At 33.0% G+C, this 26699-nt stretch overlaps 2 protein-coding genes and 1 pseudogene across 2 annotated transcripts; 1 reads left to right on the forward strand and 2 right to left on the reverse strand.

Moving 5' to 3' along the window:
• Positions 1-3239: 3239 nt before the first annotated feature.
• LOC109050000 (cyclin-dependent-like kinase 5) lies at positions 3240-8219 on the reverse strand. Its single transcript, XM_042752131.1, has 12 exons — positions 8007-8219; positions 6983-7071; positions 6838-6905; positions 6165-6225; positions 6013-6069; positions 5806-5901; positions 5550-5624; positions 5372-5468; positions 5212-5281; positions 4054-4114; positions 3763-3843; positions 3240-3683 (listed from the first exon to the last, which is right to left on the reverse strand). Exons 1-12 carry the CDS (start codon positions 8041-8043, stop codon positions 3597-3599), a joined length of 879 nt encoding a protein of 292 aa, XP_042608065.1. The 5' UTR covers positions 8044-8219; the 3' UTR covers positions 3240-3596.
• Positions 8220-8569: 350 nt separating this feature from the next.
• On the reverse strand, positions 8570-11839 carry LOC122142257 (annotated as a pseudogene).
• A 471-nt stretch (positions 11840-12310) lies between these two features.
• Positions 12311-25662, forward strand: LOC109049999 (autophagy-related protein 9A-like). Its single transcript, XM_042751708.1, has 15 exons — positions 12311-12399; positions 12830-12980; positions 13111-13154; positions 13429-13493; positions 13593-13763; positions 15680-15821; positions 16690-17438; positions 18986-19139; positions 20047-20226; positions 20348-20593; positions 21918-22141; positions 22250-22352; positions 22428-22506; positions 23413-23593; positions 23740-25662. Exons 2-14 carry the CDS (start codon positions 12872-12874, stop codon positions 23571-23573), a joined length of 2427 nt encoding a protein of 808 aa, XP_042607642.1. The 5' UTR covers positions 12311-12399; positions 12830-12871; the 3' UTR covers positions 23574-23593; positions 23740-25662.
• Positions 25663-26699: the final 1037 nt, after the last annotated feature.

Below are 26699 nucleotides of genomic sequence, written 5' to 3' on the forward strand. Positions count from 1 at the left end.
CAGTTGCATCAGTGAACTCTGGCATAGTTCAGTTTAAAGATGTGAGTAACCTTTGTACTGCTTGAGTGGTTACAGCTTGCTGCGTGCATTTGTAAGTGACTGTCTAAAGTGGGCACAAAGTTTATGTTGTTAAACTTGAACTAAATGACATTGTAGCTGGAAATTTAATTGAGCATCACTTGGTCATCAGTTGTGTAAATACTCTTTCTCTACTGGTTTGATTTTGTAGTTTTTATGTTACAATGGAAGATTCATTTGTCAGATTGTCAAATTACTTTAACAGCATCCATTGATTTTTAAATGCAGTCTGCTTTTATGCACAGTTTGCACAGTGCAAACGTACTGTGTCATTCTTCAGCTCATATTGATCTGTAATTGTCACAGAATTTGATTTGGTGAATACGCAATAAAGAAACAAATTATTTTCCAAAAAAGAGAAAGGATTCATTTATCATATGTTATACAAGGAAGCAAACATGAACAAATGTCAGGGCTTCTCCTTCATGTTTTGGAAGTTGTTAAAAGAAGTTTTCTAGTTGAAAGTCATTTTTTGACGAATAAAATGTTTTGCATGCATGAATCTGTTTTTTTCATTATAGATGATATTATGGAATATGATTATAATTAGTACATTTTCTGGCTGTTTGAATCTACCTGTGCACAATAGCCACAATTAAAATATTTTTAAAATGTGTTTAAAATGACTGAACATGCAATGACTTGTGCAATTTTATTTATACATAGCATTACCTGAAATTTTAGTAGGTACAGGTACAAAATTTAAAAAAGACAAACCCTTGATCCACGCAATCATATTCTATTCAAGAAAGCTTAGCAAGATCATCTCCAGCGCCACCTCCAGGTCCGACTAAATCTCTGAAGCCGATTTAATCCTGATCCCACAGAAGACTGCAAACCATGCTGGAAACTCCTGTAGATTTCAACACTAAAGAAGCGAAGTCAAGTACCTTAAATTTAAGATTTAACATATAGCCTTTAACTTTAACGTCTGAGCAACAGCCCATCCTGATTTCACTCATGCTGGACACTTTTTGTTTAGAGAAAACATTTTTAATAGACTGGTGCAGAATTCTTCAAACAATTTTTACATATGGTTTGCAGATAATCAAAGTACACCATGAAAAATAATAATCAGTGATAACTTAATGGAGGTTTGGAGTTCTGCTACATCCTTGAAACATAAGCAGGTTGTTCTCACACATTATTACTTACGAACCTGTTGCTGATATCCTTTATGCACTGTAGCAACATTTATTTTTGTAACAAATAACATATATATTTTATAATTAAAAAAAAAAAAAAACAGTTTAGTATTCAAACAGAATGCTTGTCATGAAAGATCTGTCCAAATATGTCAGGAATGGTCCCTTACCGAGCCTCCAAGTCAACCTAATTTAAAAAGTAAGCCTATTGACTTATAACATACTATATGAATAAATAAAAGCATTTTCACACAGTGATTAAAAAAAGAAAAGAAAAATGCAACCACTCACTATCTCAATGCAATCTAAACGGGTTTCAGATAAATATAGTTGGCCTGCTTCAAATCCATAACATCATCACAACAAAAGGCCTGAAATTTGTGATGTTGATTATGTTTTCTAACAATGTACATCTACTACAGCGGATGAGAAATGCAAAGCAAAAATGAGGCTAAATTTAAATCTTATCCTATGTTTCACAGACTTCAGGACCATCTTCCCCGACTCTTCCGTAAGGTACACATGTGCAACATCACATGTAGTGTAATGACAACACTGGCATGCACTGAAATATGAGTACTTCAGATATGAGGCCTTGCGAAAACATTGTTCTTTTACACATAGCTATTGCTCATACTGTTGAAGGCAAATCTTGTGGTCCACTATACTTTTTTAAAGTAATAGTTCACCCTCAAAATGAAAATGTTCTGATAATTTACACACCCTCAGGCCATCCAAGATGTAGATGTCGTTGTTTCTTCAAGAGAACAGATTTGGAGAAATGTAGCATTACATCACTTGCTCACCAATGAATCCTCTGCAGTGAATGGGTGCCGTCAGAATGATGTCTGATAAAAAAAACATCACAATAATCCACAAGTAATCCATACGTCTCCAGTTCATCAATTAACATCTTCAGAAGCAAAAAGATGTGTGTAAGACACAATTCCATGATTAAAACATTTTTAAATTCAAACTGTTGCTTCATTGAAATACTCATCCATAATCCACACTTTTTCCAGTGAAAAGGTCCATCTCTCTTGATAGACGAGACAACTAGTTCACTGTAGGAAGTGTTACTATAGATTATGGACTGGTATTTTAGCTGGAAACAACAGTTTGAACAGTTTAAAAATGTCTTGATGGATAAAGTTTTCGGATTACTTGTGGATTATTGTGATGTTTTTATCAGCTGTTTGGACACTCATTCTGACGGCACCCATTCACTGCAGAGCATCCATTGGTGAGCAAGTGATGGAATGGTAAATTTATCCAAATCTGTTCTGATGAATAAACAAACTCAACTACATTTTGGATAACCAGAGGATGAGTAAATGATCAGCAACTTTTTATTTTGAAGCAATTCCTTTTCTATACAGAGAGTCAAGCTATGTCCAATCAGTGTATTCTATTGAAAAAGATAACTTGCAATACTACAAGATTTGCTGAAATTATTTGAGGAAAAAAAGAACAAAAACTTAATTGAAAACAGTTACAGAATTGCTTAAAATGGCTGCTAAAATCTCATTCATACAAAATGGCAAAATGACAGTCGCACAATTCTACACTTATTTCCATACCCTTACTGAATGCACAACACAAAACTTAAGTGGAAAAGTAACTTTTTTAAATACTACATATCATAACAAGCTAAATCAAGTATGTGCGCTGTACCTTATTAAATTATACTGTTTGATCTTCGACAAATAAAAAAGAAAATGCTGCTTTTAGTAGTCTTCACGGCAGCATTTTGTAAACCGTTAAAGATCTATGAAGCACATTTGGCAACTAAATGAATCGTGTAGGGCCAGGTCTAGTGAAATTTTGGTTACAACACTGGATCAGCATTTTTAAAGTTTAAACAATAGTTCACTCAAAAATGAAATTTCTGTCTGCTTAAACTGTTGGCAACCAAACAGTTGATAGCAGCCACTGACTTCCATAGTATGGAAAAAAATACCATGTAAGTCAATGGCTACCGTTAATGGTTTGGTTACCAATATTCTTTAAAATATCTTTTTTTCTGTTCAACAGCTCATGCAGGTTTGGAACAACATCAGGGTGAGTAGATGACAGAATTTTTATTTTTGGGTGAACTATCCCTTTAAAACCACATTAATATAAATATAATATAAATATTTGGAGACTAGTGGTAATGCACACTCTGCATTAAACAGAGTCACAATCATAATCATATCATTATTACCAAGTTATCATAAAGATGTAGAGGGAGGAGTGTTTCAGGGTCCCTCTATAGCAGGTGTGATCCGAACTGGAACTGAAAGATAACTGAACGCTGGAGGTGTTGAAGGGGTTTCACGAGGTAAGACTGGCCCATCTGTGTTCCTAAACAATGTCAAGGGGATCTGACATTTAGGGTGGGCAGAAATCTGCAAAGTAAGGGTGCTGTAGGGCTTCCTCTGCTGATATTCGCTGAACTGGATTGCATTTCAGAAGATTCTGCACAGGACAAACACAGAAAAATCCAGCTAAAGCATAAAACTGTAAACTCACTGTTACCACAATGAAAATCCTTTACCTGTAGTAGGTCTCTGCCAGTGCTGCTAAGTTTCGGGACGACATTCACAAGTGACGTAGTAGCTGGGTACATTGGGTACGGCTGTCAAAATAAAAATAGATATTTAAATGATTAAAATAGAATGCAGAATAATTTGTGTCAAAATAGTTTTTCTTAAAACAATGTTAATGTTTGGTTTACTTGAACATTCTCACCATATCCTCGTGTTTTTTTGTGTGCAAAATCTTATAATCTGCACTGTTTTTGCAATGAAAATCTTTCTGCCAGCATTTAGGCGAATGAATGTTGTACCTTATAATCTGGAAGTTTATTCATAGTCTGCCACTGTTCTTCTGTCGGTGTTCCCAGCAACGTGCCAAAATGTTAAAGTTAATCAGCTCATACATACATGCCAAGCCAGTATTTCTTTCTTTCTTTTTGTTTTTCTTTTCCTTTTTTTAGTTGAAGCATTGAAATCACTAATTGGACATTAATAAAAAGTAATATATATACATCGTCCCCTTGGAATTATAAGGTTTAATCTGCATTCCGAGTAGTTTTGAGATATTGCATTCCACTCAACTGTGTAGATAGAACCTTTTTGTTTTTTAAATAAAAAGTCCCAAAATGTACACAACATTAAAAAATCTATCACATAATGTAAATAAATTGTCACAGAATAAAAATATGTGAATAACTCAATTTTGACAAAAATGTCAGATATAACCTTATAATTCCAAGGGGACGAGAGATGTATATATATATATATATATAGAGAGATGTATATATATATATATATATATAATAGAACTGAAAACTGAAGAAAAACAATCAACAATAGAATTAAATTCCAATTAATATTTAAACTAAACTCAAATTAAGTGAAAATATGTATGTATGTATGTATGTATGTGTGTGTATATATCTATATATGTATATATGTATGTATGTATGTATGTATGTATGTATATATATATATATATATACACTATATAGTATATTATATATATATATATATATATATATATATATATAAAATAGAACTGAAAACAGAAAGAAAAAAATCAACAATAGAATTAAATTTCAATTAAAATTCAAACTAAACTTAAATTAAAAGATTCAAAATTATGACAATAAAAACTAATAAAAACCTATGATAGTATGATTATATATAATAGAATTGAAAACAGCAAAACAACAACAACAGAATTAAATTTCGATTAAAATTTAAACTAAACTTAAATGAAAAGATTAAAAATATGAAAGTAAAAACTAATAAAAAAAACTATGATAATATGATTATATATAATAGAACTGAAAACTGAAAAACAACAACAACAGAATAAAATTTCAATTAAATTTTAAACTAAACAAATTAAAAGATTTAAAAAAATATATATATATTAATCTCAGGATTCACAGTTTAATCCAAATGTATAAACCCAACAGAAATTTGAGTGTAAAGGATATCTGAAGATCCTCTTCAGCTGGTCGTCCACATCATTACCAGGAAACAACGGCCGTCCTGCATTTGCCAACTCTAAAAAAAAAAATCACAAAAATAATACAGAAAAATAAGTTCATATACTACAAGAAAAAAAAAAAAGATTTTAAATGAAGCCATTGCTACCTGCAAATATACACCCGGCAGACCACATGTCAATAGAGGTAGAGTATAGCTTAGCACCAAACAGCACGTCTGGAGGCCTGTACCACAGCGTCACCACCTGAAGACAATCAACATGAGGTGAGGAACACAGGGAGACTCTGAAAAACACCACGCTGCATCTGAAGCTGTGGCGCTTTACCTCTGCAGAATAACAGCGTACAGGTATCCCAAAAGCTCTGGCCAAGCCGAAGTCAGCTAACTTCAGTTCACCGTTCTGATGAAAACAACACAACACAGAAAGGTGTCTGTGAGAATACAGCAGAAATCAGGAAACAAAATCTGTTTGAACAACATAATTCATCTTTCAAATGTTACAGGTCATATACGATGCAAACCTACAGGTTATTTCGTGACACAAATTATTCAAAATCAGGCGCTTTGGGTCATTTGCTTACTCTGTTGATGAGCAGATTTTGTGGTTTGAGGTCTCGGTGGAGAACATTTCGGCTGTGGCAGAAGGCAAGACCCTTCAATAACTGGTACATAAAGGACTGGAAGGAGAGAAGAATTAAATCTGCATCATCTGATATCTCAAACATCTTCTCATATAGTCTTCACAGGGTTTCATACATATAGAAAAATGTTTAAAAAACAAATCAAACCTTGACAATCTCTGGATCCAAGTCACCATTACAGCTGTCAAAGTATTTCTTCAAATCCTGTTTTGAATGAAAATCATTCTAGATTTTAAGACTCGTTTAAACAGCGAGATCACTGGAATCAGGATAAATATAATGATGCAATTTCCTCCTACCTGATCACAATACTCAAACACTAACGTCAGCTTCTTATCACTGTGAAGGACGTCATGCAACCTACAAGATCAAGCAGTGCTTGCTGATACACCATTTTTATTTCATCACCATTTTATTATATTGATAATTCATTTAAAATGATTATTTCAAAAACATACTTAACATTACTTGCAACCAACCAGACCTGGCATTAAATACTTAATATATCAAACATGCAATAATTTTTCAAAATCCAAGAGAAGGAAAATGTATTGAAATAATAACAAACAATAATAATAATTTAAATAATAATTGTAATTTTAAAGATGACAGAATAAAAAAAAGAGAAATATAAAAAGTCCACAAGTACTTATTAATTAACAATTTATTTTGCATGTTGTAAAGCAGCATAAAACAAGCTGCACAATTTCTATTTAATCAAAATCCTTATGAAAAAAAAATTCATATAGTTAAATATATTAAATGTGCAATATTTTTTTTTTTAAATCCAAAAGAAATAAAAATGCTCTTATTGCAATAATCTGAATGCAATCATTTTAATTAGGTTTTTTTAATGCAATAAATCCAAGAAAAATAAAAAATAAAATATTAATTTAATTAAATAACAACATTTATTTTGTATTATGAAAAATACTAAATATGCAATTAATTAAAAAATAAAAGCAAACACACCTTACAATGTTTTTATGCTTCAGTTCTTTCAGGAGGCAAATTTCTCGTAATGCTGAACTCGGCACCCCCTGTAGCAGGATTAAAAATTAATGTGACAATTTGCTTTTAATATGACTTGACCCCCAGCAGTCTGAGCTCTGCTTACCTCATCATCATCGTCCAGTCTCACTCGTTTGAGAGCCACAATCTCATGTGTTTCTCGGTTTTTAGCCTTGAAAACTGTCCCATATGTACCTGGTGACCGAGCACAAAATGCATTAAAGAAACTGGGAATAAAATATTCGACATGGCAGTCTGAGTTCTAAGAATTAATAAAAAAAAAAACTAAATCACTGTAGAATTAAAATTTGAGAGTTGGCAAAATATCAATTAGAATAAAACGGGCCAATACAAATGGGCGTGGCCTAGCGTTAAAAAAAACTTACAAAATAATTGTTATATTTAAATTCTCAGCTGTTTAATTTGCAGTTCAATGGATATGAAACGTTCTTCGTGTATTCAACAGAAGTAAATTATTGTCCAGAACGCTTCCTAAGAATAACGTAAACAGCGTTGTCACGTGGTAATTTCAGGATGGACCAATCACGGCCGGTTTTATTAATGTATGCGCATATTTTATGATTTAATGAAGATTACCATATTTTCATGTATAACTTGACTACCAATTTAATTAAACGTTTTTGAATTAATATATTAAGTGTAAAATAAGATAAAAATCGTCTTGAGTTTTGAATGTAACTCAACGGAGAAAAGCCGACTTTGAGCCTCCATGCGCCCCCTAGAGGAAGACACACTTCACGTCTCATATAAATCAGCTTCTAACAGCTCAGTGAGAAGCAGAGACGCGTGATAATGGTGCTGCAATGAACGATCTATTAGTTTATTATCAGATATTATCAACGCAAGAGCTGCATTTCTCTGAACAAAAGCGATCTCATCTTTTAGCAGGTGTGCAAACGCTGTTCTGATTGATCTAAAGCCGGGTGCACCATCATCTCAGCATGAGCTTGCTACTAGCTAGCTGTAGCTTGGACTTAAATCTTAACACATGCTTACGAAAGCGTAATTCACTGATTGTCAACCGATGTAACCTCTGTTATAACAGTAAACATTCTAATAAATCTCTAACGCAGGCACAGCCGGTCAGGCCAGACAATCCATTTACTCACCCTCTCCTATCTTCTCCAACTTCTCATACTTTTGCATGGTTTTAGCCAGTTACAACAGCTTTTATATAAAGCGTCCTGGCTCCTTATTTTCCTACGTGGTAAAAGAAAGGTTTTAATCGTACAGCTGATTACTGTCGTTTTTTATCAACAAGGGGCGTAGTACGCAACCTGAAGAGAGCAGTAAGGGCTTCAAGATGGCGATTCACGGAGAGACACTTCAAAATAAAAGCTGTATAGCGTTTGCCAATTGACTTCTGGGTTGAAATGCATTAATAACAACAACAACAAACATTTAAATGAATTCTAGCTAAAACACTTTTGACAATATTTTTTTAATAATTTTTTTTATATTAATATTGAATTATGGGTTGATAATTATTTTATTTTTTTATATTAATATTTAATTTTATTATATATATATTTTAGTGGGGGAATATTTGAGTATAAACACAATGGTATTAGAATATAATATATATTTTCAAATTAAAATGTACATCTTGGTTTACTGAAAGCTTTTCATTTAAAAAGAAAAAAAGAAAAGATTCAAAATACCTTCAGTCTAGAGTTTGTAAATTAAATAGTTTTTAAAAACATTTTGGATACCATTACACAACGCTGACATTTATCTATTTACTGATACATAAAACTCAGAAAAATCACTAAAACTAATTTTCTTTGACAGAGCACCAAATGAAAGTGTCTTTAAAAAGATCATTTAAAATAAATGTGTTTGATGAAGTATGCACAGAATATACAGTATTTTTATTTGTGACCGTCGGATCGTTGTCTCTTTATGAGTTCAGCATACAGCCCTCCTTTGCTCAGTACTTCCAGGGGTGTTCCAGCCTTTGAAAATATAAAAATGACATTAAACATCATCACAGTGTCCACACATGTTCAGTATGCAGTTACGGTACATTTGTAAAGTCCTTCCTAACCTCAATGATACGTCCATTGCTCATGACGCAGATGAGATCTGCCCCCTGTATGGTGCTGAGACGGTGAGTGATAATCAGAAGGGTGCGTCCCGTTGTGTCTCGGTCCAACGCCTTCTGAACCACGCACTCAGACTCAGCGTCTAACGCACTGGTGGCTTCATCCAGGATCAAGATGCTGGGTTTTTTTGGCCTTCATATACAGTCACTCCATGTTCACCTGAAGGTTTTTGAAGAAAAATATATGAAAATAAATAAATTTTATTTTAGGATATATATATTTGAATTGTTCAGAAATTTGTTTTATTTCAGAAAAACAATATAGATTTTATAATTTATTTGCTTTTTTTATTTAACAGTGCTTACCAACCACGGTGTTTTATCCATCCGGCAATCCTGTGAGGAAATGATGAGCATTGGCTTGTTTGGCAGCAGCCATGACCTCAGCGTCTGTGGCACTGGGCTTTCCAACCCTGATGTTCTCCATCACTGAGGTACCAGTCAGCTCTTCCCATCAGAGACTTAAGAGGGATACGACCTCCTCTGGTGAGAGGAACAGTGGGCCCCAGGGCCAAATACTCAAACACACGAGCCCCTGCACTCATACCACAAACCATCTGACACAAACCACACAGCAACATACACTGTATATAGATAACATACTATACATAAAGTAACAAAACTCTTGGAAATGTCATCTACACACCTGTCCAAAGAGAATTGAAATGCTGGCAAGAGATCTATAGAGAGATGTGATTCTGTTACATCTGCTTTTTATAGACACTGCTTCAGCTGAATGTTTGTTCCTTCTACATTATGTGTAGGAAAAAATTGTAAATTAAGACTCATTGCACTCTCACCTCTGAAGCGTTTGAGAGGCGACCAAAAAAAACATTAGATCACCAGGCGACATGTCATTACAGGTCATCAAAGCCCCACCAGCAAAAATAGTGCCTAGGACAATGCCTGTCGAAGAAGATAAATATTTAATAGATCTAGTTCATGTGAATCATAGAAGATGCATCAATACTCACAGTTCAGTGCAATATTAGACAGGCCCTGAAATATGGCAAAAAACTGTTTTCTGTTTGAATGTGTGTTATAATGTAATTTATTCCTGTGATCAAAGCTGAATTTTCACCATCATTGCTCCAGTCAATGTCACATGATCCTTCAGAAATCATTCTAATACGCTGATTTGCTGCTCAAGAAACATATTATCAATATTAAAGACAGGTGTACTGCTTTATATTTTTGTGGAAACTCTTACACATTTTTTTTTTTTTGGATTCTTTGATAAACAGAAAGTTGAAAAGAAAAGCAATCATCTGAAACATTGTAAATGTCTGTATTGTCACTTTTGATTAATTGAATGTGTCTTTGTTGAATAATTATATCAGTTTCTTTCCTAAATCAGTCATAAATCAAGAAGCAAGTCCATTTTGCTCACAGAGCTTCAGTGTAATGTACGCTGACAGTGATCTGTGTTGATGGGGTTTGTGCACTGCTCCATGATACTGTACGCTGGCCACGCCTAAAATACAAGAAATCATGGAAAAGTACAGTGTTGTATGGCACTTCTGAATGAAAGGTATGCTAAAGTGTGATTCTTTTTCACAAGGGGCATAGCATGGCTATTAAGCAATATTTCTCTTTAGTTTAAGCTATGTAAATGTCAAAAATCTTTGTTTGCATGATTAAATAACCTATTTCTACACCCGCAGTGTCTATTTGATCACATACTATCGTGTTTATATACATATGCAAAATGAAATTCAAACAGATATTCTCATGACCTCAGGCAGATGAATATGGAAATGACTACTGCATAGAAAATTAGTTTCAATCTAAAATAATATACAAAGAGACATATTGTGTACCTATTGAGGTGGTGGAACATGAAAGTTCAAAAGTCGATCTGACTGCAACGTGCAAAATGAAACATGTTGTTGTAGTGTTTTGAAATGATAGTTTATTCAACTAAATCAATTCAAGGATTAACGTGGGCTGCCATGTTTACGCAATCCCATTTTTTTTCAATTATTATTATTATTATTATGCAAAAATTATACAAAGATTTGTACAAGCATATACAACTCGCAACAAGTACAAAAACAAATAAACATTCATAAGAATACGTAAACTGAAACCATTCATGTCAGGGGTAAAATTACAATTTAATGTAGCAAAAAGCTTCATAGGTCTTTCTTGCTTTTTTGTTCTTAATTTTGTCTGATGTAGTACCATATTGTTTAATCTCTTTTATAAAATGTTCAAAGTTTAGCTTAGCTTTAGACCATTTTTTCACATTAATGTGATATTTTCCAAGTAAATTTAAAAGCTGTGTAAGAAAGCACATCGTACTTTTGGAATCAACATTGTCCTGTACAAATAAATAAATAAAAATACGACATCAAACAGATCAATTTGTATACATGTTTCAAACAACCTAGAAATGAAATTAGAAACATCCAACCCAAACATTTTTGAATAAATACAATCCAAAAAATAAAAATAAAAAGATGAGTCAAAGATTCTTTTTTATTATTAATGAAAAATGTATTTGTTATTGACCATACGTTTTTCCAGTTAACATTTTCACATTTAGTAGACCAAAACACTGTTGAACAAGGCAAATGGTTTGTTTTTAAAATATTTCTAATATATTTCTTACTACATTTATCTATTACAATATTAACATCCCCAATAAATATTGTATCACTACAAAAACATGTTCGATGATCAATGCTTACAGGAGAGAATCCAGGATTTCGTAATAGTGATACAACTCTGCCAGGGATTGCATCTAAGATAATAAACAGAGTATTCTTTTGGGATCATAAATTTATTTACGCAATCCCATTCCCAACGGGACCCCCCACTGACCCTGTACGTCATCGCTGCATAAAAACACGTTAGCCTATTTGATTTATTCCCTTTTTTTTGTATTCACATAAATAATGGAATGTATACGACAATTTGATTTTATGACGATTATTTTTTATATATATATAGAACTGGCTATTGATTTAATTGAAATTCTTTCTTTGTCTTTTTACACTTTCTTTTTTATTTTTTCATTTAAATACACATTCTATATTTTATTGTTGATTATAAATTGTAAAAATGAATAATTAATTAATGCAATATATTGATATTATTTAATATTTTTAACCATCCGCCGGGTCAAAGATTTACTTATTTAGCAGGTTGAATTTATTAAACAGAACACAAATATAACCAACAAGGATGGATCGAAAATAGAGAATGATTTAAAACGTTTAACGTGACACTTCTGTTTTAAAATATAATTAATACAACATTTTACATTACATGTCCAGAATAAAAGTCTCCCCGGAAGTGACGCTACCGGAAGCCAAAGTGACGACAGGCGATGTTTGTTGTCATATCTGTTTTTGTTGTGAAGAGCAAAGGCGAGGATCAGCTTTGCTCGGAAGGTGAGACCAACTCAGCGGTTTACGTATTAAAATACTCTCAATACTCTTTTAGTATAAATGTTTTCAATAAAGAAATCTCACCTGGACGGTAACGTTAATAAGCAGATACTGAGCAGTTGTGTCAGCATGAGGTTGATGTGTGATCGGTTAGACTCACTCCCGTTAGCAGACACCGCATACAAATGGTTAAATTGAATTAGAAATTATATTGTCATTAATAATGGATGTTTGTGTACGCCATCGTGTTCTGTGATGAAAACTTGTGTCTTTGTTTATTTGCAATAATGCAGTCGAGTCTGTCCTTGACTCATCTGTTTATAAACTGATCATGTGATTGTTATCAGAAAATAGAGGCAAAAACAGTCTTGTGAATTTGGTGGATGACGTCTGCCACATCTAATTCTCCTGTAATGTTATATGTGTTGTTCAGGACCTATGGTGAACATTATAGAGAGGTAGAATGTAAAACACGATGGCTGGTTTTGAAACGTACCAGGAGTATCATCGAATAGAAGATTATGATGAAGACTCGCCTCCAGGAGAGGAAGATTTACTCATCCACGTGCCAGAGGGCAGAGGAGGTCATTATTGTTCACTTTTACATTATGACAAACAAAAATCAAGTGTCTAATGTATTATTTTACGTCTAAAACACTGTTTATCGTATTATTGATCATTGAATTGAATAACAATGTCTTTGTTGCATTGCAGACCCATGGCATCATATCAAGAACCTTGACAATTTCTTCACTAGAATATCCTTTAAAAATATGAAAACAACATTGCATATTATTTACTGAATTTCATAGGCTGAATAGGAAAATTCATGCTTTTTTTTTAATGCATTTTTTTTTTTCCCCAAAATCAGCAGTTGTGCAATAGTCGTAAATTCCCGGAATGGCATCATTTCTCTTTTTCTTGGAAACACACTGTCTCTATTCATCATTAGGCATTAATATTATGTTACATTAATGGCTGAACAATGCTGTGCTTCTTTCGTTGGAATGCATGAGTCCTTGACACGCTCACATCTATCATTTTCATCAGAAGAATGGATTCGCCTGTATGGTGTTATCAGAGTTTTTTGAACTTGTGTAAGTCATATTTATTTTTGCCTGCAGCGTTAATTCTTTGGGGCAAGACTGCATTCATAACACTCCAGAACTAATCTCTTTTTGCATTCCCATATTCAGGCAATTCCTGTTTGTGGTCACGTTTACAACTTTCCTCTTCAACTGTGTGGAATATGATGTTCTCTTTGCAAACCGAGTGGTCAACCACACGGGTCAGAGCCTCGGTCCACTGGACAGAAACAAGGTCACCCTTCCTGATGCGATTTTACCCAGCGAGCAGTGCACTGAGAGGTCAGTGTGTCCGCTTTATACCGCCATATTCCCTTTATATTGTCAATTGAATTCAAATCTGTTGGTTACTCTGAATTTTATATTTATTTAAACAACTACTTACATCCTTGACCAAGTCAGTGTTTGTATCTTTAGCTAAAATTATTTTAAAAATTAAGTAAAATTAAGTAAAATGAGGTTAAGTTGAAGTGCTAAAAGTACTAAAATATGGATATAAATAAAGCTGAACAGAGATATATAAAATGTAAGTATTAGTTAAAAAAACTGATTGTTGTAAAAAAAAAAAACTAAAATAATATTAAGTTGCAGTATAAATATTATATATATATATAATTATAATATACAAATATAATATTATTAGGGCTGTCAAATGATTAATCACGATTAATCACATCCAAAATAAAAGTTTTGTTTAGATAATATATGTGTGTATATTTATTATGTATATATAAATACACACACATGCATGTATATTTAAGAAGAATATGTTATGTTTATATATTAAATATATTTATATATAATATAAAATATAAGAATATAAATATATAAATGTATATACATGTAAATATTTTCTAAATATATAATTTATGTGTGTGTATTTATATATACAAAATAAATATACCCCTGTACACATACATATATTATGTAAACAAAACTTTTATTTTGGATGTGATTAATCGTGATTAATCATTTGACAGCCCTAATGTTATGTAAACAAAACTTTTATTTTGGATGTGATTAATCGTGATTAAATATATATATATATATATATATATATATATAATACTCACTAATTAAAATGAAAACTGAAAATTTTAATTTGAATTAAAAAAAAGTATAAAAATGACACATAACAAAACTATTAAATGTGAAAACTGAAAATGCACAAAGAAAAGCCAATTCAAAATAATAATAAATGCTATATTGCTATACAAATAATATTAAAGTAGCACTGGACCGATTTCAAATATATTTTATTATTACAGAAAATCCTAGTGTAAAAAAGTCTAAATTTTTATTTTCACTGAAGCAAGCCAAGTTTAGTGTTCAAACCATGTTTTGGCTCTTTTGCAATATATATATATATATATATATATATATATATATATATATATATATATATATATATATATATATATATATATATATATATATATATTTCCTTAGTAGCCTGAAAGCAAACGTGCCCTAGAGCATTGGCTGAGAATGCTGATATATTGCGTCACACTGGGACTCTAATCAACCTGATTTGTGTCCTTCGTCTCAGACAGTGGCTCCAAAATAAGCAAGCAGTAAACAAGCACCTGTTGGAACATCAGCAGAGGGATGTCCTGCTCTCTCCGACGCTGCTATTCTATTTCTGTGGCCGTAGATGATACTCAAACTGTGTATTACGTAGCGCTCAAGGGTTTTAAATAGACACGGTGATGTTTTGGTCCATTTGACACTGAATAGCTGTTTTGCTTGTTTCTCAGGTTTTCACTTGGTTAACCTTTTCATGGACACCTAGAGTTTTCATAGACAGACAGTATGAAGAAATATACATCTTTTACAAGTGTGTTTTTGACAGACAAAGATATGTGGCACAAACATATTAATATCATATCTGACTCACTTCAATGAGACTCGTTTAGGAACATCTTGTGCGGTCATACCGTATTTAAGACTTAGTAAACATTCTCATTTGGTCTCTCATATTATTTGCAAAATCTCTTCTCATTATGTTTCACAACAAACTGCATTTGGAAGAGAGAATTAAGTTATTCAACCCAAAATGACGTAAGCTCACACTAAATCACATACTGGGTATTACTTATTTAGCATCTGTCTTGGTTAAGTTTGGCTGAGTTATACATGACTTTATTCTTCTAACACAATCAGCTGCTGCCAATAGATGATCTTTCTCTCCCATTTAGGATTCAAGGAAACAGCTGGATCATCTTTCTCTTGATAATGGCAGGCATTTTCTGGCTCTATCGCCTCGTGAAGGTGATCTGCAACGTCCTCAGCTACTGGGAGATCCGGCAGTTTTATAAAAAAGCACTGAAAATACAGATGGTAAGAGATGATCACCAACAAGATTATAGTTTATGTGCATATTTAACATGCTGTTTCTGGTTTTTCATAGTTCTTAGTCACTCTTTTTTTCCTTTGGTAGATCATTTTAAATGGTCGACAGTGTGACAGGTTTAAAAGTACAAAATATTTAAAGTTGTCTCTCAGTTAATATTCATAAAACGGCACATAAATGTATATAATTAAAATAACATTATACAAAAATGATATCTCTTATGGTTATTAAATATGATTATTATATATTAATTAATTTTTAAATAAATAAGTAAAATTTTATATCATGTATCATATTAATTTTAGAATTTTTTTTGTATGTATTATTTGCATCATTTATATATTTATCATACTCACATTTCACTGCTGGTTATATATGCTCTATATAATCGTGCATGTGACGAATAAAAATCTTGAATTTATTTATTTAAAAATAAATGAATAATTATAATAGCCATATATAATAATCATAAAATTATGAACAAATGTAGTTTAATCTGAAACTGCTCTTTAAATAATAATGAAGTCTAACTAGTTAGATTGTGTAATGATATTTAATAATTAATTAATTATTAAATAATAATGTATAATTTCTATTTTGATTTTTTATTTTTAAATTAATCACATTCATTTGTAATGCCTAAATATAAATATTAAATATTTATTATTTCATAAGTAAAGTTTATAAATTAATTAACCAACTATTATAAATATTTATTTACTTATTAAATTTGACAAATATTATGAATATATTTAAATAATATTTTTAATAAGTAAATTAAATATATGGATTAAAATGTAATTATAAATGAAATGTTGTTTATTTAAAACATTGTTTTTTTTTAATGATTTTTAGGATGAGCTGTGCAACTTCACGTGGCAAGAAGTTCAAGGGCGTTTGATCGACCTGCAGCGTGAGCAGCCCATGTGCGTCCAGAAGCGGGAACTTTCCGAACTGGACATCTACCACCGCATCCTGCGCTTTAAAAACTACACGGTGGCCATGATCAACAAGTCCCTGCTGCCCGTCAGACTGCGTGTGCCCTTCTTCGGCGACATGATTTTCCTCACGCAGGGCCTAAAATACAACTTTGAGCTCATTCTGTTCTGGGGCCCTCTGTCACTCTTCCAGAACAAGTGGAGTCTGCATCCTAAATACAAACGGGCGGCAAACCGGCAGGAGCTCGCCAAGCAGCTTGGCCGCATCATACTGTTGACCGGTCTGGTCAATCTGCTGCTGTGTCCTTTCGTGCTGGTGTGGCAGGTGCTGTACGCGTTCTTTAGCTACGCTGAAGTCATCAAGCGCGAACCGGGAAGTTTGGGGGCCCGGCGCTGGTCTCTGTTCGGCCGTCTCTACCTGCGCCACTTTAACGAGCTGGATCACGAGCTGCAAGGCAGGCTGGGTCGTGGGTACAAACCTGCCGCCAAATACATGAACGCTTTCGTTTCTCCTCTGCTGGCGGTGCTGGCCAAAAACGTGGCTTTCTTTTCCGGCTCGGTGCTCGCCGTGCTCATCGCTCTGACAGTGTACGATGAAGACGTGCTGACCGTGCAGCACATCCTGACAGCCATCACCGTACTTGGCGTGGTCATCACCATCACCAGGTATGTCTAGGCTTTTACATTTATTCATTACAAGGACAAGAACCATCACAGGACATTTGCTGTAAGAGCCAACAATATACATAGTACAACAACACAGTGCCAAGTTAGATTAGTAGAAATGCAGAACAGAAGAGTAAGATTACTTTTTTCTTTAATAAAAATAAATATGTGAGATGTGTATATTGTGTATATTTATTATGTATATATAAATACACATACATGCATGTATATATTTAAGAAAAATATTATGTTTATATATTAAATATATTTTTATATAATATAAATTATATATATATAATTTATATATGTGTGTGTGTAAATATTTTCTAAATATATTGTGTGTTTTTATTTGTATATACATAATAAATATATACAGTACACACACAAATATTATGTAAACAAAAACGTATTTTGGATGCGATAAATCAGGATTAATCGGTTTTACAGTACTAATATATATATGTAAAATGAATTTTTTTAAAAATTAAAAATGCATTTAGTGCAACATGAATTTTTTTAAAAATTAAAAATGCATTTAGTGTTTAGTGTTAAAGCTTAAAGATATCTATTTCCTAGTGTATCTTTCCTAGAGTACATATGTTCAGAGATAGTTAACCAAGTTTTGATTTATTTTTGTTGTATCTTATATACTATTATGTTGTTTATAAATATTTATAAATGTTTTATATTTGTATAATCGCCCAGCCCTATTATACATTTTGCAGACATATAAATGTATCATCTCTCAGTTACTAAAATGACGGACAGAGATGTTGATAAGTGCTGATTCTAAAAAATTTTTAGCGTTATTTAAGTAAGATATACTAAATCGTATTTTTTAATATTTACAGTGTTTTTGTTTTGTTTTTTTATTACATTTTATGTGCATATCTTCATATCAGTATATATACAGGAGATGTCTATATATAGATACAAATCGTATATATATTATATATATAATATAATATATAGTATATATATATTTTATTTATTATATATTATATATATTTTATCTTTATGTAATTTTATATATATATATATATATATATTTATTTCATCTTTTATTTATGTATGTATTTTTTTCAGTTTTAGCTTTTTTTTTTTGTTTACTTATGTTTAGTAATTTTTTCATTTTTGTTTCAGTTTTTTCACTTTATTTTTTTCTTCTAATATTTATATTTTATTTTAGTTCAGATTTTATTAAATTAATTTTCATGAAAGTTTAATAGTTACAGTTCCACAAATAAAAACACTTCTAAAAATAGATTTAATTCCATTCTTAATTGTTGCTGCCTGTGTGGAGTTCAAATCAGTGACTAATAAGGCTTCATTTTGATAAAACATATTGGTCCAGCTACGTGAAGTAAAAGACAATTACTCTCTGCAGCTCTGCCCAGCTGGCATCAGGTCAAAGAGTAAGTGCTGTTCATGTGTTCAGTTGACCTTGTTCCTCCTGAACATTATCATTCTGATCTGTACAGTAAACTATGCTCTCAGCACCTGTTAGTCTGACCGGACTTCAGTGATGCCGTCTGACTCTCTCACAGGTCGTTTATTCCAGATGAACATATGGTGTGGTGTCCTGAACAGCTGCTTCAGTGTGTCCTGGCCCACATTCACTACATGCCCGACCACTGGAAGGGAAACGCCAACAAGAGCGAGACCCGCGACGAGATGGCACAGCTTTTCCAGTATAAAGCGGTGAGAACTGCATGACATAGGCAGATTATTATCCTTAGACATTATTCGTTATTTCTTAATTCATTCATTAATATACACTACTATTTAAACATTTGGGGTCGGTAAAATTATTATTATTATTATTATTTTTCTAAAGACTGTAATACTTTAATTTAAGGACACATTAAATTGATGAAAAGTTGCAGTAAATAAATTTATAGTGTTACAAAAGAATTAAGTTTCAATTAAACGCAGTTGACGAAGTGCATATTTTCAAGAGTAGTTTTTATTGGCATTATTTTCCCTACTGTTGTCATTTTTAACTTGCTGGCTAGTTGTATGGCACTATTTAGTTATTTTGGAATTATATTTATTATGAAAAGTGCTGTAAAAATACATTTAAATGGATTTTTTTTCCCTTCATATTCTAATAAGGGATAGAAAGAGGATATACCTTTAACTTGATACAAATGTTTTCCATATAATATTTAAATAATTTATTTAGGTTTTAGTACAATCACTATTTCATTTAAAAAAAAAATTGCATACAGTATTGAATTAGTGCATGCTTACAGACAGAAAAATAAAAATTCATTAAATTAGAATTCAGATAATAACAAGGTTGCTCAATTTACATATATAAATTCGGATTTGACTTTTTAGTCTTAGTAAAACTTATAATACAGAGAGGCACAACACACAAAGTCTGATGATTGAAAACAAGTCGTTTATCACAGTGTTATATGAAGTATGAAATGACACCTTACTGCTCTGCACCTGTTGTCAAGGAGTTTGTCTGATTCTGCACACCTGTTGTGTAGGTTTTAATCTTCACTGCATCTGCTCTCCAGCACTATTTCACACCTGCTCCGCTGTTTTTATGAGTTCCACTCACTGAGTTTCTCATTTTTCTGCACCTGTCCTGCAGGTCTTTATATTGGAGGAGCTTCTGAGTCCCATAATTACCCCCTTCATCCTCATCTTCCACCTGCGGAGCAAATCCTTAGAAATCATCGACTTCTTCCGCAACTTCACCGTCGATGTGGCAGGGGTGGGAGACATTTGCTCATTCGCCCAGATGGACATCCGGCGCCATGGAAACCCACAGGTATCAAAGAGTACATGCATGCATGTTATTAATGCTTCAGCTCGGGGGGGGGGATAATATCATAAGAGTGTGTGGTGATGTGAGAGCAGCTTCATGGCTCATGTTTTTCCCTCTCGCTCAGTGGATGTCCGAAGGTCAGACCGAGGCCTCGGTGTACCAGCAGGCTGAGAACGGGAAGACGGAGCTGTCTCTGATGCATTTCACCATCAAAAACCCGCGCTGGCAGCCGCCGCAGGAGAGCTCGGTCTTCATCAGTCACCTGAAGGAGAAGGTGCACCAGGACGCTCAGACAGGACCATCTCCTCACCTGCTGCTGTCCGAGGCTCCTCTCTGCACCTCGCTGCTGTCCGATGAGTCTGCCACGGCTGTAAGTCACGCTTTATCATGTGTACCACTGTATTAGGATCCTCTATTATCTGTTCCAATCAATGCAATTCACAGCACGTTTAACTGCTGTAAAGTTACATACTGAGGTACTAATGTTACACACACACAAAAAAAGATTTTTTTGCATTGACATTTTTGAAGATAATTAAGATTTTTTTTTTTTTATGTAAATCATCATCAAGGTAAGAGAAACAAATATTTCCCTGATTTATAAATACTTCAGTAATTATTTTAGTCTTCCATTGCAATAATAGGTGTTTTCTTTTAGTTTTTTGCTTTAATAGTGATTAACTTTGGGGAGAAAACTGCTTAATTGAAATTAAAAAAAGCAAAACATTGTTTGTTTTAAAATGGTTTTAATTAGTTTTTTAATTTTTTACAGAATTTTTTTTTCCACTTAAAAATATTTGTAAAAAATATTAAATATATGAAAATATTAAACAATTATTTTGTTAATCCGCAGTGATGAGTCATGCGAGATCATACCAGGCACACTAAAATATTTATTAAGATAAATAAAGATATACACTACCATTCAAACTTTTTTTTAAGGATTCTTTGATTAATAGAATGTTCAAAAGAAGAGCATTTGAAACAGAAATCTTTTATACAATATCACTATCAATATCTTTTAAAGGTAAATAAGATAAAGTATTAATTTCTTTCTGAATGAAAGAAAAAATTAAAGTAGTAATTCCTTTAAAAAAAAATCTTACTGACCCCAAACTTTTAAACAGTAAAGTATATAATAATAATTATGATTGTTTTAATTATTATTATTATTATAAATAATAATAATATCTAATATTATTTTTCTTATGTTGTTGTTATAATATACTGTACATCTAATTTTATCTGATAGAAAGAATCAAGTGTTTGACTAAAGCTTAAGTTTTGTCTTAAACTTCATCTAAATCTTTTTTTTCCAAAAAAAGAAAGTAAAAAGTTGAATTCTAAATAATGATTTCAAAGTTGATGGGTGCGGTAGTTCAATGGTTAACCCTACAGAGTAGAGCTTTTATTTATTGAGTGGGACACACCTAGAATCACTCGACTGCGAAGAAAAAAAAAAAAAAAAAATTCCTGTGGCATTCAGGATATTAAAAAACCTGCCAGAAGACAAGAAATATTGACATTTCATTTTATGCCTCTGCATTGTTTCCGCACTTGCTGCCAGATTGGTTATTTCACAGATCATAATCCTGAGCGCAGAGACTGTGGCCATCTGCCTCAGTGTGATGCCAGCTCATTTTTCACTTCTCTTAATGAGATGCATATGTTTGTGCATTGTTTTTGCTCTTCAGCCTGATAATCTGTTAGCCAGTGTGTTGGCTCACTCCGGACTGCCTGGGAGGAACCGCCGCTTCATCCCGGCGAGCAGCACGGCTTCAGCTGCCGCTAGTGTCCTGGCGTCCCTTTCGTCGTCTCAGCAGCCTCACGCCGGCCGGTCTCGCTCACACACCCTCCTGCCATCCCGACAGAGCCATGACGACACCATGTACTGCAGCGACCACACTGTGGGCGACAGGTAACACTTGAGAAAACTAATAATGACAAGTGGCAGAGCAATTTCTCTTTAAACCCCCCACATGATTCAATTCAGATTCTGAAGTAATCGATGTTACCTTTTCTTTAGCATGTCTGCAAGTGACTCCAGGCTGCTCAGCCAGTCTTATTCGGGCCTGGCGTCAGAGTTCGCATCAGCCGAGATGAGCCTGCACGCTATATACATGCACGAGGTGAGTGGTCACAACATGCTCAAACAAATTTATAATCCAGTATAGTTTTCCAATCCCTTTTGGTCTTTCCTTCAGGTGCATCAGCTAAAGACCCAGCATGCATCTGGACCATTTCAGACCTCTGTGCCAATGAGGGAGATGAGCACAAACAGTGGTGAGTCTTTCGAATTGTCTAATGCATGAGATGAGCATAAAATGGCTTTTAAAATGCATGAGATTGTGATGGCCATTAGATGAGTGCTCTAAAGCTCACCCACATTCCACACAGTCACAGTGGCACCCAATTCATTTCTTAATGAAAAAAAAAATTCATTTTAATGTACAGGAGGTCAAATTATGATGTAAAAAGTTATAAAAAAGTAATTAGCAATTTTCAATTGAAATTGAATTTAAAATATTCTAACATTTTATAATAGTTACATTTGTCAGCATTAGTTAATGCATTAGGTATCGAACTAACAATGAACAATTTTTTACAGAATTTATTAATCAATTTTCAAGTTTAAAAAAAAATTATGTTATATATGTACATATATAGTATATGAGTTATTAATATATAAATTTAATATTGTTAATTTATAAATATACTATTTTTAATTAATTCATGGTAAATATTTATATTATGTTTGTTTATATATATATATATATATATATATATATATTTATATATATATATATATATATATAGTATATATATATTAATAAAATAACAAAATTAGATGTACAGTATATTATAACAACAACATAAAAAATTTATATATTATTATTATTTATAATAATAATAATTAAAACAATCATTATTATTATTATATACTTTACTGTTTAAAAGTTTGGGGTCAATAAGATTTTAAAGGAATTACTACTTTAATTTTTTATTTGACTCATCAGTTAGTTTTCAGATTATGGTTGGATGCTTTAAAAGTTATTCAGTTGGACCTTTGCATAAGCGACCAGAACAAGCTGCAAACAGACCCAAACATCAGAAGTTAAATCTTTGGATTAATAACTCATTTTGCATACCTGATCATGGTATAATTGTATAGCCTCTTCTTTCTTTCAGCTCAAGGTCCTCAGATACAGTCTGCACAGACAGTTACCTTGGTGCCGCCCGCGTCTGGCCGCTTGGGCGGCTGGGCTGAAGAGGAAGAGGAGGAGCATGCAGACGAGGAAGAGATAAATACCAACCCTGTTCTGAATGAGTCCAGCAGAGGGAGCAGCTGAAGTGCCTTTAACCTTTAACAGTGTGTTTCACATCACTTGATATCATTCCACAGAATTCAATTTGGACTCAGACCCTTTTATGTATGAGTATATAAGAGTCTTTTTAGTTTTTATTAGTGTTTAATTGACCTTTTTTTTTTTTTTTTTATCTCTTTCTGGTTTGCAGTTTTTGTTCATTTCTGGGAGTTGTGGCCGTTTGACGCTCTTTGATCAAGCATGTTGGGACGCCACACCGAGCATGTCACTCAAGGAGCTCGTCAGAGCCGTTCGGTTCTCTGGACGCACCGTCTCCCAGTTCAGAGACATAACGGACTGCCACTTCCCCTCCCTCGTCACGTCAGTCACATTTACATTTCAGACTGCTGTGTGTTTGTGTTGGAGTGTGTGTTGGTTTTGTTTATGACACAACAGGGTGACACTTGTTTTACAGTATTTATTTCCATTTCATTTTCTTTCATGCAACGTTTGTTTTATTGGGTTAGAGCACGTTACGTTCTCAAGTCTTTGATTCGAAGGCGAGTCGTGCAGTATTTAGTTTCGAAGTGCTGCCTCGGTTTGCAGGATGAAAACATCCTTTTATCGTAGTATTGCTAGTTTCATTTTTGCATTACAGCATCGGCGGACAGAAAATATCACTGAATGTAAAATCATAACCAGTTGCCTCGTGAAAAAAAAAAAATGTCACAAAGTTATAAACCATTTTTGTTTTTCTTAAAGAAAATATAATATATAGACTTGGGGATAATTTTCGCTTAAAGAAATGTTTAATTTAAATTGAAAGTAATTTGCATTTGCGAATAAAATAACCTCTTAGCCTGGGATTAAAAAAAGGTTAAATTTAAACGGGGAAAAAAAGATTTTAGCAATAAAACTCATCACACTTTATCAAAATAAATAAAAATGAAGTCTTAATTTTGCATTTTTTCTAAAATGTAGGTCTGTCATGAGCATTTAATCTACAGCAACAAATATATTAAAACATCTTAGATGACCGTATGACTGCATTAAAGGATTTTCCTTATTTAAACTATTCTAAAGCTATAAGAATGATTAACTACCAATGTGGAAAAACCAATAAACTTGTTCAAATGAAAGCATTTATTTAAAAGCCAGACATTAATCCCAGTTCACAGCCATTGAAATATTATTTCTAGACTACGGTACTTGTTCAGCTTGTAAACAGCAGATTAGCACATTATTTATCCACTTAAGAAGTTCAATTGAAACACTTTAAGGTTAAAGTCAGTTTGAAGGTGTTAGTGTTGTGTTTTTGAGCTCGGTTTAGGATTTGTGCTCTGTACCCAACCAATAACAGTCTCTTCCAGCGTGTTGAATGAAATATTACACATCTGACAGATGATCTTTCAAGCCGAATCCCAACATTCATCAAGTTAAGCAGTTAATGTCACGTGTCCCAGTCCGTGTCAACCCAGATCTGTAGGGTATGAGTTACTTCAGTCAGGTTTCAAACTAGAATCTCCCGTTATCCAGAACAAAATAGTTATGTTAACTAATGTGCTCTCTCAAAACGTTCGTCTCTGTAATATATCACTGTCACGAGAGCCTAAGGGCTTTGACAGTTTAAACATGGTGTATGACACTCAGGTCAGAGATATACCCACAATTCAAGTGAAACACTGAACTTCCTGTGGCCGGAGCGTGTCAGAAGCTTTCAGAAATCATCTACTTGAAATACTGCAGTTAGAGAGTAGCTTAAAGCGTAGTTAATAAAGATAACACATCCATATCATACCCACTGAAATACCTCCGGATGTACCTTAAGACCGTGTATGTACAGTATTTATTTGTGTGGGACGTTATTGAGCGAACGCAATCAGGATGTAGTTGCAGACGTGCTGTTTGCAGAGGGTTTTTTCCACACAAGACTGAACTGCGTAAGTGAAACACATTGTTTTATAGCTCTGTAATCGTAAACAGTCTGGGGGCGGACTGTGCCAGGTGCTATATATATATATATATATATATATGTATATTTAATTTGTTTCGATATTTATCTCTTTTTGTTGGATTTTGACTTTTTTGTCTGATCAAAATAACACTATCAATAAATAAACCATAGCAAAATCTGGATTTGCTGTGTTGGTCTATCTTTGCAAGCACTGGTTCTATTTCAGTATTACTTGTAAACAATTGTAGTATTTATTAATGTTTTAATTATTCTTTACTGCTGTATTTTTAATAACAACACTGGCAGGCCCATATGACTAGAGGACAATAAAACATCAACATATAAACAGACAAAAGCATCACATACAGAATCAACAGACAGACAACATGTTAAGAGATGGTTAAATATATTGTTTATTATACTGGTTCATTTACATGTCACAACTATCGGTTTTAAAATTGTGATACCTGTACTAGAAATCCCATTGTAGTTTATATAAAACAATACAATAATACATTGTAGCTGAAGTGCAGAAAACATAATGGAAGATGATATTTGCCTTTTATCATATTGCAATGTACTGTAGTGAAGCTGAAGCACCCCAAAACGTACTTGGACACCCAAAAATGTTATTGTATTAGAACTAAATAGATTTTTCCAAGGCCCCAAGGTGTTTTTTATAGTTCATCACATGAACGATGAACATGATCCATTAAGATATGAAATACCCTTTGCACAGTGCATCTATTGTTTCACCATTTAACACCTAACAACTTCATTTTGTGAAATGTTTTGCTTTGAAAGTGTGCTTGTGCTATATTTCTTTCAAATAAATTCCACTTGGTTTGATCATTTTTATCTAATGCAATGACATTCAAATAGTTCTCCCAAAAATTAAAATTTGCCATCCAAAATGTAGATGAGTTTTTCATTGGAACAGATTTGGAGGAATGTAGCATTCCATCACTTGCTCACCAATGGATCCTCTGCAGTGAATGGGTGCCGTCAGAATGAGAGTCCAAACAGCTGATAAAAACATCACAATAATCCACAAGTAATCCAAATTCAAATCCATCAAGACATTTTTAACTTCAAACTGTTGTTTCCAGTTAAAATACCAGTCTATAAGCAATAACACTTGTTTATTATTGATTATGGACTAGTATTTTAGCCTGGAGCAACAGTATGAAGTTCTAAACTGTTTTAATGATGGTTTT

Source organism: Cyprinus carpio, chromosome B24, assembly GCF_018340385.1.
Source record: "Cyprinus carpio isolate SPL01 chromosome B24, ASM1834038v1, whole genome shotgun sequence".
Taxonomy (NCBI): Eukaryota; Metazoa; Chordata; class Actinopteri; order Cypriniformes; family Cyprinidae; genus Cyprinus; species Cyprinus carpio.

Coding starts and splice junctions, on each gene's coding strand:
- LOC109050000 (XM_042752131.1), bottom strand. CDS start 8,043: ATGCAAAAGTATGAGAAGTTGGAGAAGATAGGAGAGG. Junction 6,906..6,982: donor GACTGGACGATGATGATGAG/GTAAGCAGAGCT, acceptor ATCCTGCTACAG/GGGGTGCCGAGTTCAGCATT. Junction 4,115..5,211: donor CAGCTGAAGAGGATCTTCAG/ATATCCTTTACA, acceptor ACATTTTGGCAC/GTTGCTGGGAACACCGACAG.
- LOC109049999 (XM_042751708.1), top strand. CDS start 12,872: ATGGCTGGTTTTGAAACGTACCAGGAGTATCATCGAATAGAAGATTAT. Junction 13,494..13,592: donor TCAGAGTTTTTTGAACTTGT/GTAAGTCATATT, acceptor TCCCATATTCAG/GCAATTCCTGTTTGTGGTCA. Junction 22,353..22,427: donor ACGCTATATACATGCACGAG/GTGAGTGGTCAC, acceptor TCTTTCCTTCAG/GTGCATCAGCTAAAGACCCA.